The 27,716-nt window shown below is 37.4% G+C and overlaps 1 protein-coding gene and 1 long non-coding RNA gene across 4 annotated transcripts in view; one reads left to right on the top strand and one right to left on the bottom strand.

Moving 5' to 3' along the window:
* BTAF1 (B-TFIID TATA-box binding protein associated factor 1) overlaps positions 1-27,716 on the top strand; it is a 42,275-nt gene that overhangs the window by 599 nt on the left and 13,960 nt on the right. The window contains exons 1-21 of one of the 3 annotated variants that reach the window (XM_015867122.3): positions 5,503-5,534; positions 8,071-8,194; positions 9,269-9,383; positions 11,477-11,623; positions 13,645-13,808; positions 14,103-14,239; positions 14,861-14,972; positions 15,890-15,958; positions 18,457-18,546; positions 19,622-19,717; positions 19,944-20,120; positions 20,629-20,769; positions 20,895-21,019; positions 22,167-22,287; positions 22,363-22,467; positions 22,683-22,832; positions 23,441-23,583; positions 23,741-23,915; positions 24,388-24,591; positions 25,789-26,215; positions 27,054-27,244. In XM_015867122.3, the coding sequence (XP_015722608.2) occupies positions 5,518-5,534; positions 8,071-8,194; positions 9,269-9,383; positions 11,477-11,623; positions 13,645-13,808; positions 14,103-14,239; positions 14,861-14,972; positions 15,890-15,958; positions 18,457-18,546; positions 19,622-19,717; positions 19,944-20,120; positions 20,629-20,769; positions 20,895-21,019; positions 22,167-22,287; positions 22,363-22,467; positions 22,683-22,832; positions 23,441-23,583; positions 23,741-23,915; positions 24,388-24,591; positions 25,789-26,215; positions 27,054-27,244 (3,030 nt within the window). In that variant the 5' untranslated portion in view covers positions 5,503-5,517. Of the gene's footprint in view, positions 1-5,502; positions 5,535-8,070; positions 8,195-9,268; positions 9,384-11,476; positions 11,624-13,644; positions 13,809-14,102; positions 14,240-14,860; positions 14,973-15,889; positions 15,959-18,456; positions 18,547-19,621; positions 19,718-19,943; positions 20,121-20,628; positions 20,770-20,894; positions 21,020-22,166; positions 22,288-22,362; positions 22,468-22,682; positions 22,833-23,440; positions 23,584-23,740; positions 23,916-24,387; positions 24,592-24,826; positions 24,937-25,788; positions 26,216-27,053; positions 27,245-27,716 lie in introns of those variants that run through there. The other 2 variants (XM_015867123.2, XM_085554560.1) reach the window with 2 other exon arrangements.
* LOC107316048 (uncharacterized) lies at positions 127-22,237 on the bottom strand. Its single transcript, XR_001556154.3, has 3 exons — positions 22,128-22,237; positions 7,218-7,413; positions 127-755 (listed from the first exon to the last, which is right to left on the bottom strand). It is a non-coding gene; the product is annotated as an uncharacterized LOC107316048 (long non-coding RNA).

The following is a 27,716-nucleotide window of genomic DNA, read 5'->3' as shown; positions in this document are numbered from 1 at the left end:
CCCCCCCCCCCCGCTCCCTTCCTTCAGGCTCAGGGCTCTGCCCCGGCTCCTTTTATCCGGCCGGGCCGGGTCTCCGGTGGGGCGGGAGCGGGGGGAGCAGGGGTGACTGCCGAGTCTCGGAAACTGGGGGTAAAGCGTTCTGTGTTCTGAGCCCCTGGCTGTAAAGTAGCCGAAATGAAAGGGGCTTCATGGGGTGAAGTGATTAGTGTGTTCTGGCTCAGCCTCAAGATGTAGGGCAGTATCTGCTTACACACATGTGCGCTGGGGTGTGCCAGCTCTTAAAGTTGCTCACTGATATAGAGGTATGTCTTAATAGAGCTGTTCTGTTAAAACTGCTGAGCCCAAATTCCTGCCATTTTTTCCCCCCTCTGTGTGTGTGAAATGGACGCGTTAAGCTTCCAAACTGAACAGTTGAAAGGAAACATAAATCCAAATTAACCTTGTAATAGATTAGACCAAAGTCACATGCTGGTAATATGTCTGTACTTCTGAGGTACTGTAACAAACATCAATTCTATTTCTGAAGCTGTGCTTGAAGAAGGGTACAGTAGCACAGTAAAGGTGTATGTGTTTATAAATTAAATGTGTTATAAATCAAACTTTTCAGTAGCATCGTGACTTTTAAGGCTTCAGTAGCAGGTGCATTAGTTTGGGCTTAGTAGTTTCTACAGAGTAACCCCTTCTGTTTTTTCTACTTACATCTCTATCAGCCTTTTCGGTACTGGGGAACTTCTTGTAATGTTTTCCATAAGAACCTGGAAGTAGAGAGAGATTGCTGTAACAAGGCTACTATGTGATCTAACGCTATAAGCAGTCATTTAAAATAGACTAATATTACAGTTTCATTAGGTAAGGGGCAGTCAGCTTAAGTGACTGTGCTGAGATATGTAAGATATGGGGGCTAACTGGAATGCCAGGATTGAACTGAAAAGTTTGTATGCTGAGGCTGTGTCAGATGCAAAGATGAGTAATGAACCCAGGTAACAGTGCCTCTGTATTTCTGTAAAATGACACTGCTCCAGTGAAAAACAGCAGTGAAATGGGCAAAGATTTGTGTAACATCTGTTTGGTTGGTAGCTGATACGAAAACTAATTTCTGGTTTGGATAGGGTTTGTTCTTAAACCTCCCTGGGAAGTACTAAAGAAGTTGATGTGTTAATAATGTCATGTGATGCGTTGCTTCAGTGTATGGTCTTAAGATCAAAATGAGACACAAGTGAACATGAAGTGTTGAGCTGTAATAAAAGTGCTTTGATACCTATGAGTTTGAATAGAACTGTTTCAATTCCATGTACAAATCACGTGAAAGAGTTAGTCATTGGAATGCTGTAGCACCTCGATGATTCCTGAGGAACCCCTGAGTTTCTCTGATGTTCAGGTACAGTACTGTGTGCCTGCTATCTCAGACTAAGATACATCAAAACCTGCTCGTTACATGGCAGCGTTTGACAAGCGCACCTGATATTGGAGTCTCAGTTGCTTTCGTAAATTTGACAATTCTTATATTCACCTTTTATTTCAGAACAGTGGATTTCTAAAATTCTTTCTTTTTTGTTCAGATTTGTAGTGTGCTTCGTAACCACCTTTCTGTAAGGGTGTGGTTCCAGTTTCTCTACTAGCTCCATTTAATTGTAGAGATTGGATTTTTCCTCCAGGTACCTATCCCTGTGTGTTTTAAAGGGCCGACATCTTTCTTTGAGTGATTCTAACTGTGCAGCTGTGGGGAGTGAAGGAGGAGTTAATCCTTCTCTAAAGACTGTAGATCTGAGTGTATGCCAGACATCAACATGAAAACTTCAGGAGGGTAACTTCTGTATTGACACCTCATTTTAAAAAAAATGGAGAGGAGGGAGGAATGTTTTAACATCTTCAAAACAAATTATCAAGTGTTTTTTTTGTAGTCAGGTTCAGTTTCTGCTGTTTAGTGAACTGGAAATTTAAATCCTTAGTCTGGGTGATCTACATAAATCTGGGGAATGCTTTGAAATACCTCAAAACTGCAAATGTTCAGTCTAGTTGTGCTGTTAATAAGGTCATCTTACAAGCAGAAAATATCACTCACTTGTGATCCACCGATAAAATAGTTGGTGACATTTTCATCTGCATTCTCTCCCTATATAAACGCACTTGTTTTGTCAGTCTGCTGTTACCTGAACTGAAGATCTACTCTGATTCTGAGATATGCTAGAAAATACACTTAAAAGCAGAACAGATGCAGTGTTTTTATGTATCTTCATCCCTTTGGTAGTTTTATGCTGAAAAGACAAATGAGCCCCATCCTCTCTGGCAGTGTGTGTGAGTGGGTGATGTTCTTTCTACACACAAGCCACTTTGTGCAGACATTTGCTCCCTTTTCCTGTCTCAAAGTGTAAATGAATTAGGATAAAGTTTGCATAACTAATAAAAAGATCTTAACAGTGGAACTGAGAAAGGAGGAAAAAAAAAAAAAAAGAAGAAAAAAAAAAAAAAGGAAGTGAAAAGTTTTGCTTCTTCTCAATTCCTGTGAAGTGTTGCTGAATAAACACAGTGCCTCGTGAAGAAGCTTTTGAGATACTTCAGGTGAAAAATGAACACTGCTATTCTGTGGGGAAGAACAGCAACAACAACAATAATCCTGGGTTACTCGGTGGTTGAGCTTCAGTAGATGTAGATAAAGTGCTGCTGGTACCTCTCAACATCCAGCTTTTCAGTTTCTTTGATTTGTTTAAAGGCAGCTCATGTATCATCATTTCAGCGCTACTCATACTTCTGAGGGCTGTCTCAGAAAAAAAAAGTCTTAAATGCATGAAGCTGGTAAGATGCATTAAGGGTAAACAATATAAAATCAAAAGGTATACCCTTAAGTTCACCCTGATGTACCATCTTAAAGACTCTTTTCAGAGTAATTTCAAGACGCTTTCTAGGCAAGTAAGGGGGAGCATGACAGCTTGCTGTTGCAAGCCATTCTGTGTTTGGTCCAGATGATTGTAGTCCTGGTTTTTGGAGTTTTCAGGGCCTCAGTTTGCTTGGATTTGTGTATAACTGAAAGTATGTTGACTTGAAAGTTAGTTTTCAATTAAAAAAAAAAAAAAGTCAGAAGGCTGTAGTAATAAAGCCACTGGAAAATGCACAGACCCCATCTATTGTCCTGGCTATTGAACTGTTGGGCAGTGTCTTCCTAACAACTAATTGAGGCTGCTTTGAGTGATGTTATTAGTTACCTAGAATTTGAAGTTTAATAGCACATAACTAGGGGACAGAATTGCTTACAAGACAACAAAATTATCCAGTAATCCTGTGTACCTTTTGAAAGTGTTCTTTTGGGCTTATCACAGACTTTTCCCAGAGAAAGGACTTTGTTTTTTGGTCATTTGGAAGCCGTTACTTTGTGCATGAAAACCAAGAACTGTGCTTAACAGGAAGTGTGTTTTCATTGCTACTTAAAGGAAAATGAATAGTTACATTCAGAATTTCTGCTGTTTGCATCATACCTTCTCCCCTCCTAATTACCAGGATAAGCAGGTGCATAACCTGGTGCAATTACTGGAGTTCTGGCTGAAAGGAGAGGAAAAATAGCGCACTTCTGCTTGTGTTAATGGGGACTAGCAGCCCTGTGTGGATCTGCTTCCTGCTGTTGTTTGTGGGAGGGAGCATCTGTGCCATCATGAGAGTGAGCAGAGGTGCCATGTGCACTACTGCCCAGATGAGACAGGGCTGTAGAATTTCTCAGAGACATAACAGACTGACATGAAAGCAGAAACCAAACATTGCACTCTGATAAGAATTCTAACCCATTCCAGCAGTTAAAACAAATGCTTAGCGAAGGAATGTTACCCATTTCTTACTCTCTTTGTCATTTGGTAATGCACACCTTGTATTGTTTTGAATATCTTTCTGATTTCCTGTGTTCATTTCTTGGTGTTTTTGTAATGTAAGTGGCCGTATGTATTGAGTTTGGATGTGGTATGTATGTAATGGCTAACAAATAAAGCTTGTATAACCTAAGGCTGGTTCATCTGTTATATCAAATATACATTCTGTAAGAAATCAGTAACTTCCACGTTTGGTTGACCTCTCTATGCAGTGCATAATACTGTGACCAGTGTGATGATGGAGCTCTCGTTTCATTTAGGTGTCCCTTTCAATGCTCTGTAGGAAATGAGGATTTCTGCTGTCTGCATCCCTACCTTCATAACTATTTACAGTTCATTTTTTATATGTATCCTCCCGTTTCTTTGTTCTGAAATCTATTCGCTGGTTATTTTCTCCTTCTTGCTGCCTATACTGGAAGTTGTTTGCTTGACTGTCTAACCGTTTATATGTGCTTTAACAGTGACATGAGGTTTTTGAGCCACGAAATAGACTGAGCTGGAACAAAATGATAAAAGAAAGCTCTGATGATTAGAACAACAGAAAGAACTCAAGTGTCTGCATTACAGCTTAAGTTGAACTATGCAATGAGTGTCAAACCCTTGTCAAGTCTAAATTTTAGTTTAAGTTTTCTAGATTTGGGGCTACTTGCACGCTATGAAATAATGCCTGGGAAGTTTCTGGGTCCTGAAGTGTGGAAACTGGAAACTTGTGGAAGTATTCCTTTTCTAGTGGGTGCCAACTAGCAGTCTTGCAAGGATCTCCAAGTAGAGCATTCCAGAGATCACCCTTCAAGGGTTTTTGTACAGTCACATGATTTCTGTGGGTTGGAGACTCGCTAGGATAGATACAAGCTGTCTGTACCACTTGGCCATGTCAGTGATTGCACCCTGCATGGTAATTGCACTGGCACGAAATGGATGCAGAGTTCAAACCAATGGCTTAATTGGTAGCAGTGATCAATTTGCTGTCTGTTCCAAGTCCAATCTCATCTGAGGCTAATAAATTTCAAGTTTCCACATCTGATCAGACAGGGTGCTCATGGAACGTCAGAACGTTTAACCTGGGCTGAGCAGGATCCTTCCTCAATTCAGCTGCATAATTATTTTTGGGAGAAGTTTTGGGATAATGTTGATACCTGGTCATTAACTGTCCTGCTTTTAGCTTCCTAGTAGCTCAACAGCTGACAGACTTTCAGATTCACAGAAAACAGTGTCTAGGTCACAGAATGACCATGCTACCTGCTGAGTGCCCCTGAGGTAGTTGTTGTGGTTATTTGTAGGCTTTGCTGCAATAATAGACTTGAAGGGCAAAAGGCTTGTTACATTTAGTGATATGGGAGTTAGTTATGAAGTTTCTCTGTACTTCTGTTCACAAAACCCTCTTCAGTTAATTGGACTGAGCTCAAATTTGTAATCATCCTGTGTGTCTGTGTTGATAAAGGGGAAATTCATCTTTAATACCAGCCAACTTGCTATTCTGGTGAATGGTATTGCAAATGAGACTGTGTACTCTTAGAGTTCCTTTAGGATTCTTAGAGTACCTTTGGGATTGTTCGGTAAACTGTTGGAGAACTGTTGCTAAGAAGTGGAAGAGTCTGGTCCAATGTGAGATGGTTATTCCCAGTTGATTGCTGCCCTGCTGGTTATTCTTGAGTATCGCTCTTGGATGGCTCTATCCTGGAAGTGAGATTTCAACTTTTATTAAAGCTAGTGTGTTCTATTGGATAGTTCTGGCTTTGATTACTTAGAGTATTTCTGTGGGGAGGATTCATTTGCCTAATCTAGATGTCTAGTGTCAATGTATCGTTGCCACTTCAGAATGGCAAGGGTTCCCTTACATCTTGCCTGCTAACCCCGTGTGCATGACTCATTTAGAAGCGTCCCAGATGCAACTAGATGCCTGTTCTTAAGCAGTTGGGCTGATGTCTCTGTGTCAGAAATATTTGTGATGAACTCTGTGTCAGTGTGAAAGATCATGTTGTATTTCTAAGAAGAAAGCGATATTTGAATGTAATACTGTTAATAAAGCTTTGAATTTCCATTCCAATCAGTGTCTTGCTGATACATTTAAGTGGTGGTAAGAAAAATCTCAGATTTCTCATTTGAGTGCAAAAAGATGTTTGCCTCCTTTCTAATGAGCTCATGAGTTCACCGAGGTTCACGTATTGTTGTCCTCTTGATGAGATGTAGTTGTTGGCTTGCAACTTCCATATGCTTAGCAGCTTTGTTTGAACTTTGTATGTAAATTAAACTTATTACATTTTAAAATCACAGATTACAAATGTAGTCTGCTGCAGTTAAAAAGGTAATACCACCACAAAAGTTATGGGGCTTAGGCTGTCTAGTTGTATAACTAAAACTGGTATTAAGCTCGAGCTTTTCTGAGATTTGGCCATCAGTCATTTTCTCTTGAGATGTGAAGAGTTGTTTGCTGAGGAAGTGGTCTAAGTTTGCACATTCTGCTTGAATGTGGAGATGAATAAAGATATCAGATAGTTGAAGGAGTGGGTGGCACTAAATGGTAAAGTTCTTGAGCATGGAATGCTGAAGATGAAAAAGTGAGTGAGTATAAGCATGAGAGAGCAGAAGCAACCTAGAGCAAGCTGTGGTTCCTCTGCAAGGTGTCATGTTTTGCAGTGAATAATACAGATCATCTAGATTGGGTTGTTACTGTCAAGCACATTAAAGAAAGAAAATACCAGTAAATAATGAAGTTCTTGAGGATGTGTTATTTCTGACTAGTGTGCTACAAGTGATTTGGAAGACTCAGATTTCTAAAGCTTTTGTTTTCATCTTTGACTGTGTAATAGCACAAATCCACTGGTTTGGAAATGTTTAGATTTTGATTTCATGTAGCATTAAAACAACTGACTAACTGGCAAAAGACAGCAATTGAAACTTCAGTTTTATCTACAGAAAGTGAAATGGGCTTGTCTATTATGGTAGTAGGAAGCAAATTATTTCAAAGTTCACACATGCCAAAAGTGTGCCTAAAATACTAAAATGATTTGAAATAATTTGAGTTGGAAAATACCTTTTCTGTAATAAATACCTAGTTCAGTATCTCTGGTTGTTACGACACACAGGTTTTGGGACTGTTATATTGCTGGGTCATTTTTGCCTGTAGCGTTGCTGTTCTGCTGCATCAAATTGTATTCTCAGGAATAGATACATTTCAAGTGTGTAAAAGAAAAAAAATGCAGTGATGTACAGACTTTTTAAAAAGTTATTATTAGAAATAATGTTAAAAGCAATTCTGCTAAAATGTAATTAGTAGGAACAATCTATCATGCATTACATTCATCCTTTTCCTGTATTTGCTAAAACCTGGGGTATGTGTTTGAGGAAGGGGAGTTGTCAGGTTACCTGTAGCCTTATTTCATCAGGCGGATGTAGATGAGCTTCACTGCTGTGTAAATTCCAGCTTTGTAGAGGTGTGATATTTGAACAGAATTCTTATGATGTCCTTTCTGTTCTTAAAGGTAAATTCTGATTGTGCCGCAGCAAGACTTGCATTCAGTAGAGACCTCATACTGCACACTGCTTCATGGATCTCAGCATTCTGTAAAGAGAATTATAATAATTATTTTAAGAGTAGATGTTTGGGGTCTCTCTCACTAATACAGAGTTACTGTGAAAACAAAGCTGGTTCCCATATTTCATGGGAGGGCCAGAGGTATCAGAGTATTTTGAAGCTGTAAATACAAGAACAGGTTAGATCTTGTGTGTTCCAGGTAATAGAGGGAAAATAGGTGAAAATTAAAAATTTCAGGTGCCCTGAAAAAGCAGAGTATGACGATAGATGTCAGTATTCAAAATAAATGATAATTCACAGTGTGAATGATGGAGCCTTCGCTTTCTCTGTCTGACAGAAATTGCAGAAGATTGCTTACAACCTAACAAGACAAGTCCTGCAAAATTAAAAGTGTTCTGTGTCATAAGAAGGAACCTATTTCATTTTCTTCTTGTAACTTGTGGACTTTTTAGAGCTAAAGTTTCTAAAAGTTCTTCCCTTATTTATTTTTTTCCTACCAGGCTACATATGCTTTTGGAGCAAGTACAGTTAGAATTAGGCATAAGTACATTTGTCAGTCTGTCAGTTGGCAGGCAAACACTTCTATTTGCGTTTGATAAACTGGAAAATCTGGGGGAATATAAATAGAAATGGTCAACTGTGCTATGAATAGTGTAACGGTTTCATTTTTTGTCAATCATTCAGGCTTGATCGTCTCTTTATTTTACTGGACACCGGTACAACACCAGTAACAAGAAAAGCAGCTGCACAGCAACTCGGGGAAGTAGTGAAACTGCACCCTCATGAACTGAACAATCTCTTATCTAAAGTAAGCATCTTAGGGCTTTTTGTCTTTCTGTTTTTTTGTTTTCTGATACTGCTGTCAGGACTGAAATAGAATAGAATGACTCTTCTGGGCTGTAGTTTCTGTGGATAGAGGCAGCTGAAAATACAGCATTTTTGTGGAGCTCTCTGAAAAAAGAAGAAAATTAAGAGTCTGGGTCTTTAAAGGCGTGCTGTTTTGGTAGCTTCTGTGAGGGTTGCATAAGTCAGGTTTCACTTTGCACACAGTATTGGTATTCAGTGTTTGCTGTAAGTTCAGATTTTCTTCTACAGAAAATCCAGATCTCTACTGCCTTTTAAATGTTTCACTGCCGCTTTTAAAAGTGTTGCTTGTGTGGTACAGGATTGAAATTATAGGAAGCTGCATGTCTTTACATAGGCTGGAAAATGGAAACAGGTTTCCATTAGTTTGAGACTGTAGTCTGGCCAAGTCCAGTAAAAACACCAAAAATAGTTTTGTACCTGACAGCTGGAGATGGCTGCACGGCCTCAGTTCTGCTTTTATCGAACAGGTGCTCTCACCACAATTTATGATGCCACCAGAACGGTCAGGGAATCATGAATATCAAACCACTTCCAGTGAAAGAATACTTCTTCCAGATTTGAGGCATGAAGGGAAATCAGTTTAGAGGAGCAGATGTTGTTGCTAGTGATCCATTTTGGCCTTCTTGGGTAAAATTTTGAAGCCTGTTGTTCTTTTTGGAACAGTTTTAGAAAGAAAAAAAAAATTCAAGCCTTGTTTGGTACCTGGAGGTACATTGTATAAAGTGAAATCTACATTGTATAAAGCATTGTTAACTTTGGCTGATCAACTAAATGTAACCTGCAAGTTCTTAAGGCCTGGCTATGCCGTGGGTTCTGCTAAGCAGCAAAGGTCGCTTATGGTTTGCTTGGTGGTTTTTTGGTTTGTTTGTTTTTTGTCCTTTGTTTTAATTCTTTTTGAATCTTGTCTTGATCCACAGCAGTAAAAGTGTTAAACAGACTGTAATAACTGATAGATGCTCTAAAAGTATGGTTCTTTTTAACAAAATTTAATTTATTTGTTAATTTCTCTTTAAAGGTGTTAGTGTACTTAAGAAGTACAAATTGGGACACCCGTATTGCAGCTGGCCAGGCTGTTGAAGCAATAGTGAAAAATGTACCTGAATGGAATCCAACTCCGAGATTAAAGCAAGGTGCTTCTTAAATGAATTATATAGAATAGTACGTTGTTTATCTGATGCAAACTGACTGTGATATGAAAAGTCTTAAGGCAGCTGTGCTGTTTAAAATGAACCTGCTTTTTTGTTTTATGTTCATGGACTGTGGTAACCTCTTTAGCTCGAGATGTTCGTATTCACTTACAACACTGTGCATGACCTTTGCTTCTGCTCTGTACCCTCAAAATGCTTGACTCTGTATGATTAAGAGGAATAATAACTGGTGAAACAGGGAAACTTTTAACAGGTCGATTTTGTCATATTTTGCAGTTTCTGAAAAAACCTTTCTGAGAGGTGACGTGGCAGCTTGCTGCCATCTGTGCTCTCTGTATCTGGAGTTGTTGTGATGTTGCTTTTGTTGTAACAGAATTCATATCTGCTTTGAGGTGCTCTCACACTAGTTGCATTCAGTGCCTCCTTGTTCCATTACTGCTAAGCTTTATTCGCTGCCTTTGTTATTTTTATAAATGTTTGCTATATTTGCACCCATTCAACATATTCCTTTTCACCTTGAAATGTTGCCTCCTCCTCAGGTTCTCCTCAAAAGACAGCTGCTCTATCTTTTGGACAGCTTTATTGGTTCTTTTCGGTGCTTTTTCTCACTTGTGTTCTCCTTGAGATGCACATACCTGCCCATAGTATATTTGCTTCTTTAGACTACTGGTATTTATATGTAGTGGCAGAATGATGTGCTTCATCATGTTTTTAGTGTCCTTCCTGATGAAGCCGAGTGCCCAGTTGGCTGTTCTGGCTGTTCTGTTGCTGCCTCATAAGCTGGTAATTACAGAAATCTAACTGAAATGCCTTCAAAATCTTCATTCACTGTTAACTACCAGTTCTCACATCAGTGCCGTATAGACACAGCTTAAGTTCTCAGTGTTGCACTTTATCTGCCATCTTGTTGTTCTTAAGAGTCCTTCTAGGATTTCATAGTACTACTGTGACATTTGGTTACCCAGAACTGCTTAATGTCACATACATGATGGGAGAGTAGTGCATAATGAAATCTCGGTCCTGTTGTCAAAGACACACAAATTGGTTCCAACATTCAGCTTTAACCTTTCTTTAACTAGCTTTCAGTATGTAAAAGGAGGCTTCATCCAGTTCTGTAGGAGCCTAGTTCCTTCAACTTTCAGTATGAAAACTTGTCAAGCAGTTTTGAATTTCTTAATAGACCTCCTCTATCTGCATGTTAGAGCTCTTTAAGGATGTTGATAATCATGTTAATGAGAGGTTTTTTTCAGGAGCTATGCTGACTCTTTCCTGATATATCTGTATATTGAGTAGCTTTATTTATAGACTCTGCCATGTATATGTATAATGAAATGTTATCTCCCTCTTCAGGTCTGAAGAAATGTAGGTATTACTCATTTTGTATGGTGCTCAATATGCAATCAGATTTATTCTACTGTAAATGAACAAACTTTCATAAGTAAGCATGAGACAAATTATGAAAATAAAAGCTGTGTTTCTTGTAGGCAATAGTGGTATTTGTAGTGCTGGTTCAATTCAGGATGTGAGCACAGCAGACTATGTATGAATGGACACTATGCATGACTGAAAGCCATGAAACACACGAGTACTGAAATATTGAGGCAAGGGAATACTTTGGAAGTGAATTCATGACCAGGAAATGATAAGAAGCCTTGTGAGGATCAACCATCTTATCGTTGTTGAACTGGACAGTATTTGCAGTTTGTCTGCTTTCCTGGCCTCTTATCAGAGGTGCCTGGCTGTTGGTTATGTGAGGCAGAGCTGGCATGGTACTTAGGTCTGAACTATGTGTGAGCCATGTGCAGCTCGAATTGACGGTGGCCTTATGTGTGCATGGAAGATTTTGTGTCTGCCATTGATCAAGATTTAAAAAAGCTAAACTTACCAAGGGAGAAACAAACAGTAAGATTTGTTTTTTATGAAATGGAGTCTTTGTTTTGTGAATGAAAATACTGTATGCCTGATGATTCCTCTGCAGAGTGAAATTATGTCTTTCTCTCTGACCGTTATCTTCTGCCAGGATTTTGAGAACAATCTTCATGTTTTCCTTAATGTTATTTTCAATGTTTGCTTAGAACCGGGATCAGAAAGTCCTATGGAAGATTCACCTTCAACAGATCGGTTGCGTTTTGACAGATTTGATATATGTCGCTTGTTAAAACATGGTGCATCTCTGCTTGGATCTGCTGGTGCAGAATTTGAAGTCCAGGATGATAAATCAGGTATATCTCTATATTTTACTTCCAAAGTAGAAAACTTTGGTCTGAAGAGGTTTGATGTAGCTGTGTTTCAAGTCTAGTCATCCATGGTTTCTTAGAATGCTAGTGAAATACAAGGAAGAAAATCTGCTCTGACATAACTGGTTTGTACTGTCTTTCTTGAATTGGAGTGTTTTTATAGAGGGTGTGTGTATTGTTTTCTGTCACTAAAATTAGTGTAAATGTAGTGGGGAGAGGAGAGTGGATTCCTAGCATTTCTGTAGAATTTTTTTTTTCTTTTTTGAGTTTCAGGAGATCTGATCAATTGTTCCTTGCTAAAACAGCTTGTAAGATGTGGCTAACCAAAAGGCATTAAGGTTTGAAATATAGGAGAGAAACTGCACAAAAAACTGTTGAGGTCAGAAAGTCAAACATTTAAAATATTCAGTGCATATTATGCTACTTCAGAACTGTTAAATACCTTAGTATGATCCAGATCTTCCTATGATTTATATTGTTGTGGCATTTAAATGCTTATACAGTCATCAGTGTTTTTATGGAAAAGAGGGATGATAATCTTCTGCAGTGAGTATGGAACAGCAAGTGAAGTTATCTAGTATCAGTTAACTTATGGCTTCTCTTAGAGATCTTCTTGCTGCTTTTCCATCAGGTATAGGTAAGAAATGTGGAATGTGTTTAGTAACTTTGTGTAACCTTTTGTTTCAAGTGAATCATCTGACAACTTTCTGCTGCTTTTTAGCTGAGAATTAGTTTATGTATTATACGTTGCCCAGCAAGGTTGTGAATGTCCCCTTCCTGGAAGCATTCAGGGCCAGGCTGGATGGGGCTTTGAGCAACTGGGTCTAGAGGGAGGTGTCTCTGCCTACAGCAGGGGGCTGGAACAAGATTAAAGGTCTCTTCCAACCCAAACTATTGTAAAATATATATACGCATATATATTTTTACTGTACTTTTCTATTTCTAGTCCAGAATCCAGTTTCTGCACCACCTGAAATGGTGCCATAGATAGGAAGACATGCTGGCTGCAGCACTGTCAGTTACTGTGCATGCTGTGATCAGTGCACTGTACCTACCTGTTAAGTAATCAAACAGATGGAATTAGGACGCTTTGGTTTTTCGTCCATATGTTATTTATCCTGCTGCCTTAAAATCACATGACATTGTAAATAGTATTGAAAATAAAAAAATAAAAAATTGATACAAAATGTCTTTAAAAATGACTTCTTAAATTGCTTTAGATAATGCTTTTACTGATAGGGTAATTTATAAAGGTTGCTTTCTATTCTGTGTTTTGTAGTAGCTTTCCTTACTACAGTAGGTAGTCAGTGTGAATGAATGTAAGGCAAACTTATTTGGCAAGCTTATTCTACATGGATTCTAAAGTCTTCTAGATGTTAAGTAATTCAAGTATTTAGGGTGTTCTTGAGGTAGATTCAGTTAAGTTTATAAGTGAGCCTTGCTTGACAGGTGAAGCTTAAGGATTAGTCTTTTCAACAAACTCCAGCACCCAGGGAACATCGTGCGTATGCTTCAGGGTCCATTGCTTTCAGGAGAAAGAAGAAAAACTTTTGGAGAAACAAACAAACAAAGCAGAAAAGAAAAAACAACCCTGAACAACGAGATTCCACATGGATGCACATGTTGATTAACACGCTGCAGGCTCTCAAATCAGTTGCTGGATTTAGACTGAATTTTAGCATTAATTTCTTTCAAAGTGCAATGTCCTAAAAAAATCTTTTTTGTTTTCCAAAAGCTGTTTCCTTTGTCCAAATGTAATTTAATGAACTTTATGGGAGCTATTTTCTGTTTAAAAATCACTTGAAGTAGTTCTATAGCTTTAACACCAGAAAGTTCTTCCTAGGAATCAGTATGATTCGGTTTAAAATATTTTATTCATTTATTGTCTACATACAGTTTAGATTAGTTCTATGACTTTTGTTTTTATTCTGTTTCACTGACAAGACTTCACTAACAGATCTGGTTGCAAATCTGACACATCTGCCTTTCTGAAAAACTTTTTAAAGGTGAAATTGATCCTAAAGAGCGGATAGCACGACAGAGGAAACTGTTACAGAAGAAGCTTGGCTTAGATATGGGTGCTGCAATTGGGATGAATACCGAAGATCTGTTCAATGATGAAGATCTGGACTATTCTCCTTCTTCAGTTTCACTAGTAAACAAACAACCTGTAGGTAAAACCTCGGGCTGTTTCACTACAAAGAATAATACAGTGGGTTTGCTTTATTTCTGCTTCTGTGGTTATAACATTTTTATATTTTCAACATGATCAACTTCTAATATGGTATGCTTTGGCTTCTTGAACCCTTAAACCCCATACTTCCACATTAGTATTATTTAATGTCAAACTGCTGCTCTGAGTTTCAGTTAACTGAGAGTTGGGGAAGTTAAGAACAATGTGGGTTTGAGATTTTTCAGGACCTTTGTTGTAAGAAGAGCTGACAATGAATGGCTTCTCTTTCAGACCCTTCAGGCTGCCGAGTTAATTGACTCAGAATTTAGAGCTGGTATGAGCAGCAGACAAAAGAATAAAGCGAAAAGAATGGCTAAGCTGTTTGCAAAGCAACGATCTAGAGATGCAGTGGAAGCTAATGAGAAGAGGTATAACAGTGAACTATTTTGCTCTTTTTTTCTGTTAGGCTTGAATTGTAATTTGATTGATCTGTTGAAAAACTTCCTACAGACTTTGCCTCATAAACTTTTACATGCTAATTTTACTGATGGAAGCAAGGTGCTGCTGTACTTATTCCTGATCGACTATTAAAAACCTGGCTTTCAAGGAATCTTGTTATAAGGGGATGCTGCAGTCTAAAACATCTGGTTTATCCCTGTTGTTAAATGCATATTGAGAATAGTACAAGAATTAATGCAACATAAATATTAGATATAACTTTCCCGTGTATGATGGTACGTTCCTTGTAATTGGAGTTTAGTGACAGGTTGTTGTACCTGCTGTATTTATAAAGAGCAGTAAACATAATTATTTCTCCTTGGTTTATTTAAGAATTTCTGTATTTGTTGGGTAAAGCTGAGGAAGATTTTCATTTGGCCTCCTGGCTCAATTTTGTTAACTGCAACTTCGTACGTATTTTGCATGTTTCAGAAGGCATTACACTTGAGATTCTTGCCACACTTGACTGTGTCTGAGATTTCGGTTGTAGAAGTAATTGCTTTTCCTAAAGCATACTTTCAGTCTATAAACCTATATTTGTTCCTTCTCAGCAATGATAGCACTGATGGGGAACCAGAAGAAAAGAGAAGGAAAGTTACAAATGTTGTCATCAACCAACCTGCCACAGACTCAAAAACATCGGTAGAAAATGCTTCAGAAGAGGTATGATGCTCTGTTCTTCTGTTAGTGAAAATGATCAGCTGTTTAGCAGAGTAATATAAAATAAAAATTATTTATGCTCACTAATCATAAAGTCATTTTAGGATTATGAGTGAGAGGAAAGAATGACATTGACAGCTTCCCTTAGTTTGGGCTTCAAGCTGTACATAGCATTGAGAGGAAAACACATTTAATCCATCTGTATCAATTTGCGACCCAGGTGAACCTGAATAGTTGGATTACAGGTGTTGGACCTGGATATTAAACTGTCAAATGCTACATGCTTAGATAAAAGATTACACTGAGCTATACATAATTTGATCTAAACATTCATGTACACTTTATTTAACCTTTGCCTTACTTTAATTAGACATAATTTAGAATTAGATTCTATATTTAGTAGCAAATGCATTTGCTTCAATTGAATGAAAAGCTGAAAAAATTTAAGAAATGCTATACCAGAATACGAATACTGCATAGATATTTATTTTGCAGTGACCTTACCTTGATTAAACTCAAAATAAGTTTTTCCTAACATAGCTTAGTAATTGAATTCTTATTTGCAAAACAGTGATTGGAAAATGCTTTTATGAAAGTTTAATGACAACTGTAAATTGAGGTGCTGCTGTTTGCTAGACTTTCAATTGCTTTGTCGTTATGATGGTGTAAACTTCCTAATGTTAGTATCATAATTTTTTTTCTACTGCCATGACAGCCTCCTTATAAGAAATTCTAGAATAACAGATATGTCTTCTCATTTTCAGTAATGCTGAATGTATATTGAAAAGTTGGTGATTATTGCTTGATTAATTGATCCAATGACAGTATCTAATTTCAAACTGGGATTTGCCTATTTTGCTTTTCAAAGACAGGGCATAAATTTAAAGAATCGCTAACTTATCTATTTATTATGAATTTAGGCAAATGAATGGCCTCTGGAAAGTTTTTGTGAAGAGGTGTGCAATGATCTGTTTAACCCTTCCTGGGAGGTAAGACGCATGCAATATCTATGGTGTAGCTATATAAGCTTAATAAGAGGTAGACTTACATAGAAAGTTTATGCTTAGGACTTGAGCATTTTGCTTGGTATCAAAACTTACATGAATCATAAATACAGATTATGTAGTTGAGACCAATCTAGTTTTACAGAATTTCTTAAGTGTTTTTGAGACATAGAGGGGAAATGAAGTGAGAATCTTGGAAGTATTGAAATTTGAGCAAAATAATATAAAGTAATTAAATCAGGCTTATCAAGTCTTTGAGGAATACTGTGCAAACGCTGCTGACAACAGTAGCATATCTGTCTAATTCTCATCTAGAAGAGTGGAAAAATCACTTTAACAGTGGATAGGCTACAAATCAATGTCCTCTTCATTTATGAAAAGCAATTCACTTCTTTTTTTTTTTTTTAAGAATTACATTAAATTCCAACTACAAAAACTATATATTTGACACTGCTTATTTCCGAAATTCAAAGTTGTTATGCTCGTGCATTTACTCAATCCTTATACTGTTTTCCACAAACTTTCGTGTTAATTCCAAACAAAAATACGAAATAACTGACAAAGGGTTTTCTTCCTTGAGCAGAAGATAGGAATAACTACTGTGAACTAACCTCAGTTTTGTAAAAAGAAAATTACTCTTTTGAAAGTTTAAATGTTAGCACCAACTGTAATGTACTTAGGTGTTATCTGTACCACAGGTTCACCAATAGCAAGTTGGCTCTGCCCATGTTGACCTCAATCTTGGAAAAGCAGAGATAGATCATCCACAGCCAGCATGAGTATTTTGGGCCCTGAAAAAAAGGTTAATTACATCCATGTGGCACATCACTGTATCTAAACTAATAAGCCTCATTTTATTTCAGGGCAGACTGTTTGCAGCTGAAACCGAAGTCTACTTGTTTTCTGAAATGCAGATAATGTCATAGCCTTCTTAGTACATTTGATATGAGGTGTGCAGACCTGAAACAAGGAAGTAGATCAGTACAGATTCATTTTTATTATATGTTCTCAATGGGAGAACAGGTTCTGCTATCTCAAAATACATGTTTTTAAATCACCCTCTGGCATATTCCTGCCATGTCTGTAGGCAGTCTGGATGACTTGTTCAGACTGCTTATCTAGATTACAGGCAGCTGAAGTCAGGTGTGTTGAATCCTGCTACTGGTATTTCCTTGATACGTTTCTTTCTTGCTGCTGTTCTTTATTATCAGAAGCTGAGAAGTTAACTTCCCAGGAAAGTGTTCTTTTGGTTTGTAAAAACTAGTATAAACAAGTGTATACACCAGTGACTGGTGTATAACGAACACTTAAGATTTTAAGACTATGCTTTCTGGCTGTTTTTTCCTGGCTTACAGATTTAACCAGCAGCCACTGTGCTGTACGTGTTTCTTGTCATATTTCATGTAAAATTCTCAGATAACTTGGAGAATCTACCAGTCACTTGGCTCTAGTTGTTACTGCTGTGAAATGAACCATCAACAAGCAATTAGGTACTCTTTATAAAAATAACACAGTAGATTCTGCTCTAACCTATGTAAAGGCCTCTCAGTGAAAACCAGGCTCAAATTTTTGCTTTTCTAAGTTTTGTGCAGCTGCTATGCTGGCTTTTCTTGATTATCCAGTTGTAGCTAGCTAGGGATCAGAACTATGAGAAACAGGTATTGCCATAGCATACCTTTCTGCTGGTATTCTGTAATCTCCAAAACTCTTCCTCTTTCTGCGTACATTCAACTCTTTGTATTTGGTGAGCGCATATACGTGCTCATTATTTGCTTTGCCATATTTGTTTTCTCTTAATATTTGGCTTAGCAAGGTAGGTTTATAAACTAAGCTGAATAGTAATTCTCAGAAATTTCTTTTGTGGATCCCAAAATATCCACTGAGGATCTAACCTCAATTTATAAGAAAGTCTACTAAGAGCGCTGCTTTCCTTTAGCTTATAAACTTAGTAAAAGTAGTCTATCTCTGAGCAGCTCCTTGTGCTGGTCATTTCCCCCAAAGCCAAAAACTGCAGTGATCTAGATGCTAGCTGCCAGAGTGTTTTATATAGCACCTGAGATTCATACATGGCAGCTATATTTGCAATTGTTGATCTTTCTCTGAAATCTAGTGTTTTATAACATAGTGAAGTTAAACTAAATGGCAAGTGCCTTGTTGGGTATTTTGTTCAAATATAATAACTGCATCTTCTCTGATAGAAAGCAGAAACAATTCTTATTTGCTTCTGTCCAAAACTGACAAGTATTTAATAAGTGCTACCCTGTTCTAAAACAATCTAATTTTATCTAATAAAATATTACCCTTGTCCACAAGTCTATGAAGTACCACTAACTCCATGGCATTGCACATATCTCTACTTGGGAAAGAACAAGTTTGCATTACCTAGTGTAACCAGTTACATTGTGGGTTTTTTGTGGTTTTTTGTTGTTTTAATCTTCTATTCCTAAATCTTCTAAAACTGATGTTTTATTTAACTTTTCTAGGTTCGACATGGTGCAGGTACTGGACTGAGAGAGATACTCAAAGCTCATGGTAAAAGTGGTGGTAAAATGGGAGATAGCTCATTAGAAGAGGTGAGTTTCCAGTCATGTAAATTTAATGTGTAGCTTTCTTGAATTAGATTTAGTAAACTGACTTCTTAAAATACTTAAGTGTTGCAGAAGATTGGTGGTACAAAACATGAGACCTTTCTATTCAAAAAAATCTGGATCAAATCACCACATCAACTGATTAAACATTGTGCACAAAAGCGTTTACATACTTCATGTGTATTTAAAAGGAAAACTTAGTAATTTCTTAAGAGTAATGACTTAATAGTGAATCTCATTCACACTGATAGTGCAGTAAAAGCAGCAGAAAGAGCTTGGGCTTAGAGGGTGCTGAAGAATGATGAGATACATATATCATATGTAGATCAGTATATTTCAGTATACTTCATGTACACTTTATGTACGGAGAAAGCAGAAGCTGCTTGCTTCCATGTTGTATTTGTTCTTTGGAGGTTGCTGCTGTGCATTCCACATGCAGTATGGACACAGTATGATCAAAGATTTATTAAGGTGGTAATTTGTAAGAGAAGTAGTAATCTTGTAGACAAGCAGTGAAGGTGAGAAAGATGATATATGAGTAGCAGCGAGTCGTTCCTTTTACGGGGTTTCTGCTCTGGAGTTCAGAGTTACAAAGCTATTGGGCCTCTAACAAGATGCCAGAACCTTAAAACAAGCTTGATATAACGACCTAAATCTGGTGGAGTCTTGACTGAGAAGTGCACTGCATCATAGTTCATGTTTATTTCTAAATATTCTTCAAACTCGTAGTAACGTTAATGTGTTCTATGCAAATTGCAATAGATTATGAGTGACCTTAACTTTGCATGTTGCATAGGAATAAAGTCATCTTGTCTACTTCACATGATGCTTTGCAGCCTTTTCATGAAAGTACTGTGTGTACCATTGTGATGCTTGTGATAAGCCATGTCAGAGCTAAATCAGTGCTGACTGTTCTGCCTTAATTGTGCAAGATGACTGCATTCAGTCAATTTAAACATGCATTGTGATATCTTTTTAAATATAAATTTAGAAAATACAAGCATGTGTAAAATCCTTTATGAATAAATACAGACCAGGTATTCATTTTTTCTTTTTACAGATGATTCAGCAACATCAGGAGTGGCTGGAAGACTTGGTTATTAGACTTCTTTGTGTGTTTGCATTAGACAGATTTGGAGATTTTGTTTCAGACGAAGTAAGTTGTCTGAGTGAACAGGAGCAGTTTTCTGCAGGAGATGATACTGCAGCAGATTCGCTACACTTGGTACACTGCTACTGCACATGCTTGCTCTAACTGCTCACAGATTCTTACTACAAAGTAGCAGATAAACATAGTTCACCTTGTATAACAATCTTGCTCTTAAGAATCTACTTAATTTGTAAGTCAGATTTCATAACAAAATGCCTCTTTCATCACCCAGGTGGTAGCACCAGTACGTGAAACTTGTGCTCAGACATTGGGAGTGGTGCTGAAGCATATGAATGAGACTGGAGTTCATAAAACTGTAGATGTTCTCCTGAAGCTGCTTACACAGGAGCAATGGGAAGTGAGACATGGTGGACTCCTAGGAATAAAGTATGCTTTGGCAGTGCGTCAGGTAATAACTCTTGTGAGAAATTGTAGAGAGATTTGGAGCAGAAAGAATCTTCTGAAAGATGAGGATGTGCAGGAACAAGGGATGGGTATGAGAAAACCAAACGTGCTTGCGCTGCATCTCACAAGGGTCAAATGTATTAAGATGTATGACTGCAACTTTATTATCCAGGCTGCAGAAATCAGCAGGTGCTCGGCAGTGTCACTGTACAACTGTAACCTCATTAACAGTTTCTTGCACAGAACAATTTATAAATAGAGGCTGTACCTTTTTAGCTTTGATACTTCCATGTGTGAGGTTTACAGAGCTGTGTGCTACAAGAGGTTTAGTTAGTTCTTGTTGCTATTCTGCAGACATTGAGTTTTTGTTTATTCAAAAACTGAGCTAAATTGAAGTTAAAATTTATAACCTAAGTTTTACTTAATGAATGGTACGTTCTAATATTTATTGGACTTGTAGTTTGTTTGTTTGTGTTTGTTAAGTGTAAGAATGCTTTTACTCTTTTTGGCAGGACATGATCGATACATTATTGCCTAAAGTGTTGCCTGCAATAGTTGAAGGTCTCCAAGATCTGGATGATGACGTCCGAGCTGTTGCTGCAGCGTCATTAGTACCAGTAGTGGAAAGCCTGGTCCACCTTCAGTCTCAGAAGGTAACTGAGCTGTTTTCCATCAGTTCTGATCAAAAATTTCACTGAGCAAAGAAAATAACATGTAACAGTTTGCAGCTGAATATTTTCCTTTTTGTCTGATAACCTTTTCTGCTTATTCGTCATAGGTTCCTTTCATTCTTAATACATTATGGGATGCGCTCCTCGAGTTGGATGACTTGACGGCTTCCACAAACAGCATCATGATCCTTCTTTCTTCTCTTCTGACTTATCCTCAGGTCCGCAAATGCAGGTAACTTTTTAATTTGTGTTGTTTCAGTATTCAATATAACTCTCAAGTTATTTTCAGATTGGAATAATCAAAATAGTGCTCAAATCACATGCCAAGGAGATACGTAATTTAAATCAGTATTTTAATTTTACTGCTTCCCTTTTCCTCAAAAGGAAAGTTAGGACAGTGTTTCTAGTTTCCTTTCATTAGTAGTGGGCCCAAAAATAATTAAAAGGTAGTAGATGTTGTTTATATATGCTTTTCTAACTCCACTGGGTTGTACTTGGCATTTTGTAAAATGCACTAGCTGCAATTATATGGTGATCCTTTCTGCAATTTCTTATCTGCTCCTTGTTTTTGTTTAAAACGCCTTTTTTTTTTCAAAATGTAAGTTTTAATTGCTAAAGGCAGTAATTGTTAGCTTCTTAGCACAGGAAAACAAATCCTTCTTTAAGCTTGAAGACAGTGTTGAGCTTCTGTGGTGCTCAGGGATATGATTTAGCAGAGGGTTGTTAGAGTTAGGGTACTGTGGTTAGGCTGTGGTTGCACTTGATGATCTTTGAGGTCTTTTCCAACCTGGGTAAATCTATGATACTGTCTATTCAGGATTGTCAAAGTGAAGGATTTGCATGTTAGCATGTTCTTTCATTGTACATACGGTAAACTCACAGCTACTACACTTAACACACCTTGTCTTTCACATTCTGAATGATTGTCACTGCCAAAGCTGGCTTTAGCACAAATACAAAATTGAAAATGCAGTTCTGCCACCAGCAACCCCATCTGTAATTCATCATGTAGTATCAGTTGATGTCCAAGTTCATGCATAATAAATAAAAACAAGCTTGGATCTTAACTCATAAATACCTAATAATAAATTCCAAAGTAATAAAGACAAAAGAATAATTTAGGAAGCAACACAGTAAAAATGCATACTTGAGTCAACTAGTGCTTCATAATGTAAGGAAAAAAAACCAACAGTATTTTCATTAAAAGCAATTACGCTGACTCAAATTATTTATAAAATGTTTAAGTCACAGTAATGTGAACCTACACTTAAAATCACCCTATATATGCAATAACCTCTTTTTTCTGAATAAAACAAAATTAACTGTGTTTTCATTTTTACCTCTTCTCGCTGCCTCTCCATCACTCCTTCGTGTACTAGTATTCAGCAGTCGCTCACAGTGTTGGTCCCACGTGTATGGCCATTCTTGCATCATACTATATCCTCTGTACGAAAAGCTGCACTGGAAACATTATTCACACTGCTCTCTACCCAAGACCAGGTAAGAACTGGAGTTCCTAGCATTTTGGTACGATGTATATTGGAATCTTCTCAATCATGGTAATTCTTGTTTCAGAGCTCTTCAACGTGGCTGACTCCAATTCTGCAAGACATGTTGAGACATATATTTCAGTTCTGTATCTTAGAAAGCAACCAAGAAATTTTGGATCTTATTCATAAGGTATTTGTGAGTTACATGCATACTATTTGTGTATTCACCTTTTCATATCCTCTGTGCTTTAGCACCAATAAAGAATAATCTGTTTGTGTCACATATTTTGTAGTCTGCTCATGTGGTGCATTAATACAGACTGAAAGGAAACAGGATAGTTTCTACATCCATGATTTTATGTAAAAACACAAATTGGTCATAATTTGCCCTGTTTCTTTCTGCAGGTATGGTTGGAACTGTTAAACAAAGCATCTGTCCAGTATGTGGTTGCAGCTGCTTGTCCATGGATGGGAGCTTGGCTCTGCTTAATGATGCAGCCATCTCATTTGCCAATTGATTTAAACATGTTGCTAGAAGTAAAAACCAGATCAAAAGTAAGTGAAATATGACCTCGGTAAGTGTTCTGGGGAAAGTAATTGGCTGGTACAGAAATAGACAAGTTCTGAAAATGTTAGGAGTGGCGTTGGGTTTCACAGTGGTTAATATTACCTATCTTGTAGACCTCAATTATGTAGAGAAAAACAGTTCTTCTGAAATTGTCCACTGGAATTCAGAGTATTATCATCTATTATGCTCTATTTGCATTTTGTATTTCACGAGTATTTATGAGGTTTTATATATCTACAGTGATTTCCTCAAAATGTCTGTAGGATTACATCAAGTCTGAAAGCAGTAATTTATTTCTGAAGAAGATTTTGAAATTTCTTTTTTCCTTTGTGTTTACTGAAAATGAAGTTTTTCAGTTACATGTTGAGATGTAATATTTCAAATGAAGGAACCATATCTTTCATTTAATTGCACCACAGAGTATTACTGGAGAGGTGACTTAGAATGGTTACTTGCTTTCAGGAGTCCAAGAAACGTTTTGAGTTAGTCCAATTTTGTTCAGGGAATAGTGGTTACTGAAAATGTTATGGAATACGAATTGTCTTTTGTATTACAAGCACATTTATTTTAAGCCTCTCTCAACTTCATTCCATAGGAAAAGGCAGCTTCTAAACTGCGTCAAGGTCAAACCCAGAACAAGGAAGTAATTCAGGAATATATTGCTGGGGCAGACAGCATTGCAGAAGATCCAGCAACCAGGGATTACGTTGTCATGCGAGCTCGGATGATGGCAGCAAAGTCAGTTTACTGGGAAACTGAAAAAATATTTACAAGCAGCTTTTCTTTTGTTTCTGTTAAAATCTGATTATGTAAACTGCTTTGACATTTTCAGTTTGAATCATTAATTGACAAGTGATCATAACATTGAAGCAAACATTCTTTCTCCTTTTGTCAGGTTGCTGGGAGCACTTTGTTGCTGTATTTGTGACCCAGGTGTAAATACTGTTACTCAAGAAATAAAGCCAGCTGAATCATTAGCTCAGCTACTGCTCTTCCACTTGAATTCTAAATCTGCCTTGCAGAGGATTAGTGTTGCATTAGTAATCTGTGAGTGGGCAGCCTTGCAAAAGGTAGGATGTTTCTGCAGCAAAAATAAATTTGATTTACTAACTTAATCCACACCTCATCATCTGCTACTTCAGCTTGAAATAAAATTTCAGTGGATAAGATAGAATACCAAAATCTTGATAGCTAGACAATGGAGGAGTAAATTATGCTACTCAAGTGCCAACTGTCAGAACTGTGAATCAATAAATACATTCACATTTCTTTTACAAATTAATCCATTCAAGATGCACGTTATCTGTGTCACCTTTCCTTTAAGCATGAATGTCTTCCCTATGTTCCACTGTCATTCCAGTTCTTAGTGACAGACTGAGCATTTTGTTCATAATCTTTAATATTTTGAGTTTAAAATGTTAATGGACTCTCTGGTACTTTAATTTCTGTATTTGGATTCTGTTGTTTATTACTCAAAACTGAACAGAAGAAATCTTGATGACTCAAAAATACCAATTATCTTTTTTGTCTTTTCTCTTACAGGAGTGTAGAACTGTGGCGATTTGTGTACAACCTTGTTTACTTGGGGTGCTTTCTGAGCACCTCTATTATGATGAAATTGCTGTTCCTTTTACACGAATGCAGAATGAATGTAAACAGCTTATTTCGTTGCTATCTGATGCGCACATTGACATTGGAAACAGAATAAACTGCAGTGTATTTACAATAGATCAAGCCAATGATCTGGTAAGCAGAAGCATGCCTCATGCCTGCCCTTCACTTAAATCTTTTCTTGCAATACATATTCAGCACAGTTATTACACAGACAGCAACTCCTAGAAATCATGTGATGGCTTTATACTTTGTTTGACACGAGATGCATAACAGACACACACACACACCCCACCTCCCTCCGTTATGTTTACAAACTGTTTAAAAAATGAAGTAGAATCCAGTGTAGATACTTAGTGGAGAAAAAATTGTCACTGTTCAGATTCTGGTGGTAGATGCACTACCGAAATCTACGCAGAAGAAAAAAGAATGTAAATGCAAACACTTCAAACCCCTGTCAAAAGACTTGCAAATAAATGTGTAAGTTCATGTGAAGCGCTTTCTAAAAAATATTCTGTGTAAAAGATGGGATTTTCTTTTCTATGTGAGACACCTAAATTAAAGGCTACTGGTGTGGGAGAGGTGTGTAGGTTTGAATGAATGGGGATGGATGTGATACAGCTTTATGGGAGGAGATGGGGATGACCAGACAGGTTTGTGTATGCAGCTGCTGAGGAGAACAGGAGAAGGTTTGGATTTGTACCACTATAGCTGTGACTTGACTGTAGAAAGATGTTGGATGTTCAAAGTCTTAAGAGGTAATATTTTTGTAGTAGCTTAACTTGGAAATCTCAACATATCCTTAAAGCTTTGGAAGATCGCATATATGGGTTGAAGGGAGTTTGGCAGCCAGTCTTACTGCTGCCTTCTGAATTGAATAGATTCCCACGGTAAAGCTAGACAGAATCATAAGAGATTTTATTAAGTAAAGGTGTTTTCATATATGTCAACTGCTTACTCTTCAGTCTAGTAATACAGCTGCTTGACTGCAGCATGCTTATGCAAAAGGTACCCATTTTGAAATTAAACATTCTGTAAGATGCATACCACAACTGTTTGCTTTCTTTTGTGGCTATCTTGACCTCTAGGAATACGTACAGTATTATACATACAGAACTGTGGTGTTCTTAATATGTCTAACTTTCCCCTTATCCTGGATTTCAAGATTCCAGACACTGTTTTTGGAGCACTTCCTTTAACTTGCTGGCAAAAATGGAGATAAAACTGTCTATTGGAAGTTACTCCTGTTCTGCCATGAAAACTGTGGTGTTCAGAGTTAGTTCCCTTTTTACAGTAAATAGATTTGTAACTTCTTCTCTTCTTCTTCATTAGGTTACTTCTGTTTTTAATGAAGTGACATCATCTTTTACTTTGAATCCTCAAACTCTACAACAGTTGGATAGTAAACGACAACAAGTCCAAATGACTGTTACAGAAACAAATCAAGAGTGGCAAGTGCTGCATCTGCGAGTCCATACTTTTGCTGCGTGTGCAGTTGTGAATTTGCAGCAACTGCCAGAAAAATTAAATCCTGTTATAAAACCTTTAATGGAAGCTATCAGAAAAGAGGAGAATACACTAGTGCAAAACTATGTCGCTTCATGCATAGCAAAATTACTTCAGCAGTGTACAACAAGATCTCCTTGTCCCAACTCCAAGATAATAAAAAATCTCTGCAACTCCCTCTGTGTGGATCCACATCTCACCCCACTCGCAGCGTGTCCTGCACAGCCTCAGAGTGGCAGTGAAAATTCAAAAGGTATGCTATGTAAAATTATGTTTAATTTTCATGAATTTTATGTAATAGGTCCAGTTTCTTGTTACTTACTGTTGTTTAGCTGTCATTATAAATTTCTAATCCCTGTAATTTACATGTGATATGAAACTTTTCATTGAAATGGAATCCATTTTGAAACCAGAAAGTAGTTTGTCAGAAAGAAGGGGAAAAGTCTGACTTGTGTTATGTTCTGTTAATAGACTATAAGATGACAACAGATGAGGACAGTGTTTGAAGTTAACAATCTTGTGCTTGCTGTAGTCATGGAGTTTCTTAAAGTGACTGTCCACAGCTAAAAATGTATGGATTTAATGAACAATGCAAACTGAAACCTAAATATATAAAATATTTAGCCAACTTTCAGGTTTGACCGTTAGACATTTTACTTCTTTCTTAATGTGTACTCCATCTGAGAATAGGATAATACATTCATATCCAATCAAACGTTGAGATGATTAGCCTGCATAGAGACATCAACAAATCCAAAGATACTCATCTGCTCTTTGTTTCATGATAAAAGTCTTGTTTTAAAGGGTAAAAGGTTGTAGCCTTTAGGACATTATACTAGTTTTTACTTTCTTTGTTTCCTGCTGAATAAGAGTTAATCTGGCAGTGTACATTTTAAATTTCCTTGCCAAGTCTCTAATATACTCTTAACAAAGTAACTCTTCTCTATACATAATTATTTCCATCCCTGAGAGCAATGACATTTATCCATGGTTTTCAAAGCACTTTGAGATCTGCAGATGTAGCTGTCACTTCTACCTACGTTTTAAACCATAGCTTAAATTGTTCTCAGCTACTCTATCTTCTCCTTTAGGACCCAACTCTGACAAAGATGGGATGCATCATACAGTTACTAAGCACAGGGGAATAATTACACTGTACAGACACCAGAAAGCTGCTTTCGCCATCACGAGTCGAAGAGGTCCTGCTCCTAAAGCTCCGAAAGCCCCAATTGCAGACCTCCCCACTGGCAGTAGCGTAAGCATTCCTACAGAACTCGATGAGGTAAAGTTGAAAAATTGGCATTTATAGTTGGTATGCCCACTCCTCCCCTGTACTAGTTTGAACACATGGAAATCAGTAGTACTACAAAAAGGTTGCCCAGGATCCCCAAGAGAATTAAGTCAATGTATGTAATTCTGTGGGACAAGCAGCCTTCTGTGTGTTGTCAAGCAAATTAATTCTTCTGAAATACCTTTGGTACAGGATAACGGTATCTCAATATAAATCCATACAAATGGATTTTCCTAAACTGAGCTGTGATTTTGTCCTTACATTGAGTTTTGATTACTTTGATACACAGTGGAAACTTTGAAGCATGAAAAGCTGTTTAAAATTCAGCTGTAGTGAGGATGTACATCTGATTTCTATGCTTTATGTGCTGAACCTGTTTTGTTACTCTTTTCTTAAAAAGCTACCAAAGGATTTAATACGATGCTAGTAAGAACTGTGATCGCTGAACAGCATCGTGGATTTT

This window comes from Coturnix japonica, chromosome 8, assembly GCF_054131305.1.
Source record: "Coturnix japonica strain WE chromosome 8, WE-NBRP24, whole genome shotgun sequence".
NCBI lineage: Eukaryota > Metazoa > Chordata > Aves > Galliformes > Phasianidae > Coturnix > Coturnix japonica.
This window is presented reverse-complemented; position numbering and strand designations above follow the sequence as displayed.